Source organism: Palaemon carinicauda, chromosome 5, assembly GCF_036898095.1.
Source record: "Palaemon carinicauda isolate YSFRI2023 chromosome 5, ASM3689809v2, whole genome shotgun sequence".
Lineage (NCBI taxonomy): Eukaryota > Metazoa > Arthropoda > Malacostraca > Decapoda > Palaemonidae > Palaemon > Palaemon carinicauda.
Window position 1 is genome coordinate 62,042,217 of NC_090729.1, and position 8,719 is coordinate 62,050,935.

An 8,719-nucleotide genomic window follows, 5' to 3' on the forward strand; every position below is an offset into this window, starting at 1 on the left:
GAATGGCGTTGCGGTAGTAGTAGGGATGGAGGTCCACCGGGCACCTAGATGGGCACCCCCTTCTTTTGCCACTCTTCCCCCTTACATCAAAGAGTTAAATTTATGCGGGGTGAGGATTGGTATGTGTCATAGTATACGTCCCCTGATTTTATGCGATATCCCTTACTGGGTACTCGCGCCAGGAGTTAGAATCCTGGAGACCTTTGGTTTAATTCTCTGGGAGTATCACTGTAGCAAATATCCCTTAAAAAGCTACCATAAGGAACCTTCCATCAGGACAACATGGCACTCTCACCCAAAATTGGATTTTTCACTTTGCTCAAAATCCGTTTTTTACCATCTTCCATGCCTTCTCTGTGTTTTTCCCCATTGACCATGCATGCTTTGCATCCTCTACCAATTTTGGTGCCTTCTATGTGATTTTTACCATTTTCCGTTCCTTTTCTGTGTATTTTGTAATTTTCTGTGCCTTCTTTGGATATTTCATCATTTTCCTTCCCTCCTTTGTGTTTGATAGTATTTTCTGTGCCTTCTTTGTGTATTTTACCATTTTCTCTGTCTTTCATCATTTTCCGAGCCTTCTTTGCATTTTTACCAATGTCCGTGCTTACTTTGTGCCTTTTATCATTTTTCTTGGCTTCTATGTGTTTTTTCTTAATTACTGTGCCTACCTTGTGTTTTTTACTATTTTTCGTGCCTTCTCTGTGTCTTTTACCATTTTCCGTGCCTTCTTTGTGTTTTTCACCTATTATCATGACGTCTTTGTGTCTTTTACTATTTTCCGTGCCTTCCTTGTGTTTTTTTACTATTTTTTGCACCTTAGCTGTGTCTTTTACTCTTTTCTGTGCCTTCTTGTGTCTTTTACCATTTTCTGAAACTTCATTGTGTCTTTTACTTATATCCATGCCTTCTTTGTGTATTTTACTATATCAAGTGCCTTAATTGTGTTTTTTACTATTTTCTGTAACTTCTTTGTTTCCCTTACCATTTTCTGTGCCTTCTATGTATCTTTTATTGTTTTCCATGCCTTCTTTGTGTTTTTTTATCATTCGTCGTGCCTTCCTTGTGTCTTTTATTATTTTCCGTGCCTTTTTTGTGTCTTTTACTGTTTTCCATGCCTTTCTTGTATCTTTTACCAATTCCTGTTCCTCCCATGGGTCTTTTACCCTTTCCCTTGCCTTCTTTGTTTCTTTTACTAATTTCTGTGCACTTTGTGTCTTTTACTGTTTTCCTTGCCTTCTGTGTGCCATTTTACCATTTTCCCTGCCTTTCTTCTGTGTTTTATTAGTTACCGTGCATTCTTTGTGTCTTTTACTCTTTTCGTGCCTTCCATATGTCTTTTACTATTTTCTGTGCATTCTTTGTGTTTTTTTTTTATTATTTTCCTTGCGTTCCTTGTGTTTTTTGTACTATTTTCTGTGCCTTCTTTGTGTCTTTTACTATTTCCTGGACCTTTTTTGTGTCTTTTACTATTTTCCGTGGATTCTTTACCATTTTCCGTGCCTTTTTTGTGTCTTTTACCATTCTCCAGGCCTTATTTGTGTCTTTTACTATTTCCCGTACCTTCTTTGTGTCTTTTACTATTTTCCGTGCCTTTTCTGTGTTTTGTACCCTTTTCTGTGCCTTCTTAGTGTTTTTGTTACCATTTTCCGTGCTTTCTTTGTGTCTACTTCCATTTTCCCGCCTTCTTTGTGTTTTTTACTATTTCTCGTGCCTTTTTTGTCTTTTACTGTTTTCCATGCCTACTTTGTGTATTTTACCATTTTTCGTGCCTTCTTAGTGTCTCTAGCCTTTTTCCATGCCTCCTTTGTGTTTTTTAACATTTTCCCTGCCTCCTTCGTGTCTTTTACCATTTACATGCCTTCTTTATATCTTTTACCATTTCCCTGCCCTCTTTGTGTCTTTTACCAATTTTGTCGCCTTCTTTGTGTCTTTTACCATTTTCCATGACTTCTTTGTGTCTTATCTATTTTCAAGTGTGTTGTTAATGTTTTTATCATTTTCTGCACCTTCATTGTGTTTTTTACCATTTTCTATGCCTTCTTTTTGTATCTTACCATTTTTCATGCCTTCTTTGTATCTATAACCATTTACCATGATTTCTTTGCGTCTTTTACCATTTCCTGTACCTTCTTTGTGTCCTTTACTATTTTCTGTGCTATCTTTGTGTGTCTTACCATTTTCTGTTACATCTTCGTGTCTTTTACTATTTTCTGTGACATATTTGTGTCGTTTATTATTTTCTGTGACATCTTTGTGTCTTTTACTATTTTCTGTGCCATATTTGTGTCTTTTACCATTTTCTGTGACATCTTTGTGTCTTTTACTATTTTCTGTGCCATATTTGTGTCTTTTACCATTTTCTGTGACAACTATGTGTCTTTTACTATTTTCTGTGCCATATTTGTGTCTTTTACCATTTTCTGTGCCATCTTTGTGTTTTTTAATATTTTCTGCGCTATCTTTGTGTCTTTTACCATTCTCTGTGACATCTTTGTGTCTTTTACCATTTCCTTTGACATATTTGTGTCTTTTACAATTTTCTGTGACATCTTTGTGTCTTTTACCATTTTTTTGGCCATCATTTTGTCATATACTATTTTCCGTATCTTTGTGTTTTTTACCATTTTTCGTTCCTTCTTCATGTCCTTTACATTCTTTCGTGCCTTCTCTGTGTCTTTTACCATTTCCTACTCCTTCTTCGTGTCTTTTACCATTTTCTGTGCATTTTTGTTTTGTTTTTATTTTCCATGGCTTCTTTCTTTCGTTTACCATTTTCACTGTATTTTTTGTGTCTACCAATCTCTGTGCTTTCTTTGTCTTTTACTATTTGCCGTGCTTTTTATGGGCCTATTGGTCTTTTACTATTATCTCTGCTTCTTGGGTTTCTTTACTATTTTCCCAGATCTTTTACCTTTTCCGTACCTGCTAGATGTGCCTTGTACCATTATTCTTCTATCTAGATGTCTTTTACCATTTTGCAGGGTTTTTTAGAATATTTTCCCTGTTTTGTACCTTCTGCCGTAGGTTACTTGTACCATTTATCGTTCCCTCTATTTTTTTCTGTTCCCTTTGAGTATTTTACCATTTTCTATGTCTCTTATGGGTCTTTTTACTTTTTTCGTTTTCTCTAGTTATAGTCCAGCACTTTTTGTGGTATGGTGTTATTCTAATTCCTTTTCATGCTTATCGTAACATTCTACCTTTCAATTCCTTAAAACAATCAATATCTTTAAATTTCTAAGGAGCTGAAGTGCAATGCATCTGTGTCGATATACTAAATTAATGGCTAGAGAACTACATGGGTAATATTTCAGCCCAAAACTCCACGGGATTTCCTGATATGAAGGCTGACTTGAATTCAAGAATCCCATGGTGGCTATCCACGTAAATGCCTTGAAAGCATTTATATCTGTTATCAGGGACGGGAAAACGTTTCATATCGGTTATCAAGGGTTATGAAAGGTTTCTATTTGTTAGCAAGGGCCGTGGAAGCGTTTCTATCTGTCAGCAAGGGCTGCAAAAACCTTTATATATGTTAGTATCCAAGTACAACATAGAGACGACTAGCGAAATACAGCCGATGCCCTTTGCGTCAATTGGAATAGGATATGATTATGAGTATCATAGTAACGGCCGTTGATATGTTCGTAGGTGCTATTATCTAGGCAAAGGTTGTGAAAATGTTTGAATCTGTTATTAAGTACCGTGAAAATGTTTTATGTTTGTTAGTAAGGGTTTATGTTTGTTAATAAGGGCAGAAAAAAAATTGTGTCCGTTAGTATCCTAGTAAAAGCTGTGAATATGTTTATATTTGTTAGTATTCGTGTAAAAGCCATGAAACCATATATATCTTAGTAAGCGCTGTGAAGACGTTTATATCTCTTAGTATGAAGCGTGAAAGCATATGTATCTGTTAGTATTCAAGTGAGGCTTTGAAAATGTTTATATCTTTGTATCCAAGTAAGGTCTATAGAAATGTTTATATCTGCTAGCATCCAAATAAAGGCTGCCCTAGAAACGTTTTTATCAGTTATTATCTAAGAAAGGGCTTTGGAAACGTATCTATATATATATATATATATATATATATATATATATATATATATATATATATATATATATATATATATATATATATATATGTGTGTGTGTGTGTGTGTGTGTGTGTGTGTGTGTGTGTGTGTGTATGTGTGTTAGTATCCAAGTAGGGGTGGCTCTGGAAATGTTTACATCTCATAGTATTCAAGTAAAGGCTGTGAAAACGTTTAAATCTGATAGTATCCAAGTAAGGGCAGTCTGGAAATGTTAAAATCTTTTAATATTCAAGTAAAGGCTTTGAAAACGTTTATATCTGTTGGTATCCAAGAAAGTGCAGTTCTGGAAATGTTTATATCTATTACTATCCAAGTAGGGGCTGCTCTGGAAATGTCTATATCTGTTAGTATCTAAGTAAAGGCTGTGAAAACGTTGATATCAGGTAGTATCCAAGTAAGGGCGGCTCTGGAAACTTTTATATCAGTTCCCATCGAATTAAGGGCTGTGAAAAAAAGTTTATATTTGTTAGTATCTAAGTAGGGGCTGCTCTGGAAATGTTTATAACTGTTAGTATATGAGTAAATTCTGTGAAAATGTTTATATGTTAGTATCCAAGTAAGGGCTGCTCTAAAAAATTTTATATCTGTTAGTATCAATGTAAAGGCTGTGCAAACGTTTCTATCTGTTAGTATCCAAGTATGGGCTGCTCTGCAAACATTTCTACATGTTAGTATCAAAGTGAGGGCTGTGAAACGTCTATATCTCTTAGTATCTAAGTCAGGGCTGCTCTGGGAATGTTTATATCTGTTAGTATCCAAGTAAAGGCTGTGAAAACACTTACATCTCTTAGTACCTGAGTAAGGGATGCTTGCCAAACGTTTCTATCTGTTAGTATCCAAGTAAAGACTGTGAAAATGTCTACATCTGTTAGTATCCAAGTTAGGGCTGTTTTGTGAACATTTCTATCTGTTAGTATCTATGTAAGGGTTGTGAAGACGTCTATGTCTGTTTCCATACAAGTAAGGGCGGCTCTGTAAACATTTCTATCTATTTGTATCCAAGTAAAGGCTGTGAAAAAGTCTATATCTGTTAGTTTCCAAGTAAGGGCTGCTTTTTAAACGTTTCTATCTGTAAGTATCTGCATAAAGGCTGTGAAGACGTCTATGTTTGTTTGTATCCAAGTAAGGGCGGCTCTGTAAACGTTTCCATCTGTTTGTATCTAAGAGAAGACCGTGAAAATGTCTATATCTGTTAGTATCCAAGTAAGGGCTGCTGTGTGAACGTTTCTATCTGTCAGTATCTACGTAAGGGCTGTGGAGACGTCTGTGTCTGTTTGTATCCAAGTAAGAGCCGCTCTGTGAACGTTTCTATCTGTTTGTATCCAGTAAATGCTGTAAAAATGTCTATATCTGTTAGCATCTAAGTAAAGGCTGTTTTTCAAACGTTTCTATTTGTTAGTATCCAAGTAAAGGCTATGAACACGTCTGTATCTGTTAGTATCCAAGTAAAGGAGGCTCTGCAAATGTTTTTATCTGTTATTATCTAACTAAGGACAGTGAAAACGTCTATATTTGTTAGTATCCAAGTAAAGGCTGTGAAAACATCTGCATTTGTTTGTATCCAAGAAAGGGCTGCTCTGCAAACGTTTATATATGTTAGTATCTAAGTAAAGGCTGTGAAAACGTCTGTATCTGTTAGTATCTAAGTAAGGGCTACTCTGTAAACGTTTCTATCTGTTAGTATCCAAGTAAAGGCTCTGAAAACGTTTATATCTGTTAGTATCCAAGCAAAGGCTTTGAAAACGTCTATATCTGTTAGTATCCAAGTAAGGTATGCTCTGCAAATGTTTCTATCATATAGTATCCAAGTAAGGACTGTGAAAACGTCTACATTTGTTATTATTAAAGTAAATGCTGTGAAAAAGATCTGTATCTGTTAGTATCCAAGTAAGGGCTGCTCTGCAAACGATTATATTTGTTAGTATTCAATTAAAAGCTGGAAATTTCTATATCTGATAGCATCCAAGTAAAGGCTGTGAAAAAAGTCTGTATATGTACGTAACTAAGTAAGGGCTGATCTGCAAACGTTTATATCTGTTATTATCCAAGTAAAGCCTGTGAAAACGTCTATATATGTTAGTATTCAAGTGAAGGTTATAAAAAGTCTGTATCTGTTAGTATCTAAGTAAGGGCTGCTCGGCAAACATTTATATCTGTTACTATCATAATAAGGACTTTGAAAACTTCTACATTTGTTAGTATCCAGGTAAGGGCTACTCTGGAAATGCTTATATCTCTATTAGTACCCATGTAAAAGCCGTGAAAACGTTTATATTAGTTAGTATCCAAGTAAGGACCTTGAATACGTTTATATCTGTTAGTTTACTATATTTTCCTAAAAGTGGATCATTAGGTTTCGCCAAAAAAATTAGATTTTAAATTGCCCAATTACGAAATTAAAAAAAAAATCTTTATAGTAGCAAAAGTCAACCCGACAAAATATATACCGTTCATCCTTTGATGAAACATAATCTCGACAGCTTTTGTTTAATGTCTCTGGGAAAATATAAAATTTGATATGAAACAAAGAATATAGTTATATGTTATTTCAGTGTTCGCCTCTAGAAGTTTAATCAGGAGAATACTGTAATGACTGGCATAATTCTCAAGTACCCTTCTTAGTTTGTTAAAAGCAGACCTTGATAAGTATCATCTGTTCTTCATCTAACTTGATAGTTATGTGATAAGATAAAGTAAAGCAAATAAACCTAATTTGTACCCATTAATAACACAATTTTCTCTCTCTCTCTCTCTCTCTCTCTCTCTCTCTCTCTCTCTCTCTCTCTCTCTCTCTCATCAAAACGTAAATATTTTCATTCTACCTCAACATGGTATAAAGCTCACTTTCAAGTGGCAGACATGAATACATGGGTTTATATCTTTTTTTCTTTGAGGCTGGGAGGTCGATATTCATTGCTGCCTATATAATAGAAATAAAACTGAAAAAAAACACTAACGGTTCAATATTGATTGCCTTTTCGTTTAAAAAGAATTTTGGCATGGAACTCATTGTGGAAAATAATAACACAAATGTTTTTTTTTTTTTTTTTTTTTTTTATCTGATCCCGTTCTTGAATCTTTCGGGAATATGATACAGATGTACTTCGTAGAAGGAAATTACTTTATTCGGCATTTTAGGAAAAAAAAATATTATACATTTATTTGCACCTATGATAATATGTTCAACAACAAAACGGCATAGCAATGGCATTTTTCATTTTGTTTTCAATAATTTTTTTCTTCTTATTATTATTATTATTATTATTATTAGTTAGTTAGTAGTAGTAGTAGTAGTAGTAGTAGTAGTAGTAGTACTAGTTTATTATTATATTATTATTATTATTATTATTATTATTATTATTATAGTAGTAGTAGTAGTAGTAGTAGTAGTAGTTTATTATTATTATTATTACTATCATTATTATTAATATTACTATTATTATCATTATTACTATTATTATCATTATTATTATTATTATTATTTTTATTATTTTTATTTTTATTTTTAGCTCCCTTAGCTAAAATATCTCGAATATATATGTTCTTCTAGTGCATTCTTCATTCTGAGTACCTATGAACTTGGTTGACTTACTTTTCAATAAGAATAATTACAAGGTCTCTTTTTGAGAAACAGCGTCTGGCATCAGCATATAAATAATTTGATTAAGATTGGTGCATGTAAGGGATTGAGGCTACTTATGTTAGCGAAGTTTGTTTAAAGATTTTTCATCATATTTCTCCTCTGCTTTCTTCCATTCTTTTAATTTCCTTCTTGTTTAGAGTTAAAAGTCCTGCTATGAAAGTGGACGTCATGAGATTCAGGTAATAAAAGTTTGTGGCAGGCTTAACAACTTCCATTTTTGTCTGATCTACTGGAATCCAAACATGGATGATTATCTCTTGGATTGTCTTCTTACCATTAAGGCTCAGATACAAAGAGATGATAGAAAGGTTTCTTTTGTCTTTGTTGGTGATTTCAATGCTCACCATAGGGAGTGGTTTAGTTATGTTTCTCCTACCGATCGCCGTGGCTTAAGAGCTTTAGACATTGCCTCTGAATAAGGCTGTAAGGAAATCGTAAGTGAAGCCACTCACAGGTCTGGTAATTGCTTGGACCTCGTATACAATAACTCCCCTTGGCATTATAGCAAGTAATGTTGGTTCTCCAGTCGGGATATCTGATCAGGCCTTGATTTCATTAATAGTGTAGACTGAGCAGCCTGTCCTTGATGTATCCTACACATGTAAGATTTTTATGAAATCTCAAGTAGACTGGAAAGGGATTTTGCATGATCATTTTGGGTTTAATTGGTTCAAATTATATAGTAGTGTTGATCCTATTGTCCCTTTGAATGAGAATCTAGTCAACATAATTCATAGTCGTATCCCTTTTCTTGTGCTAAGGTACCGAGTGAAGGACAAACCATCATTCAATGATCGTTTTAGACGTGCTTATTTGCAGGAGGCCTATCAACTTTGGAAGGGTAACAGATCAGATTTGACCTGGAACAACTATACTCAGCTTAGAGATTTTATTCAGAGACTTTATGCTTCAACTGGAAAGGGATACAACTCGAACATAAAATAAACCCTTTCTGGTACAACCCAAGAGCGTAAGTGGT

General features: G+C 34.3%; 2 protein-coding genes across 2 annotated transcripts in view; both read right to left on the bottom strand.

Annotated features, from left to right (window-relative positions):
* Nucleotides 1-272: 272 nt before the first annotated feature.
* On the bottom strand, nucleotides 273-905 carry LOC137640927 (cylicin-2-like). Its single transcript, XM_068373385.1, has one exon. It carries the CDS (start codon nucleotides 903-905, stop codon nucleotides 273-275), a length of 633 nt encoding a protein of 210 aa, XP_068229486.1.
* Nucleotides 906-1,962: 1,057 nt separating this feature from the next.
* The window catches only part of LOC137640928 (knob-associated histidine-rich protein-like), a 9,920-nt gene continuing 3,163 nt past the window's right edge, over nucleotides 1,963-8,719 (bottom strand). Inside the window, exon 2 of the mRNA XM_068373386.1 lies at nucleotides 1,963-2,513. Within this exon, the coding sequence (XP_068229487.1) occupies nucleotides 1,963-2,513 (551 nt within the window). The remainder of the gene's footprint in view (nucleotides 2,514-8,719) is intronic.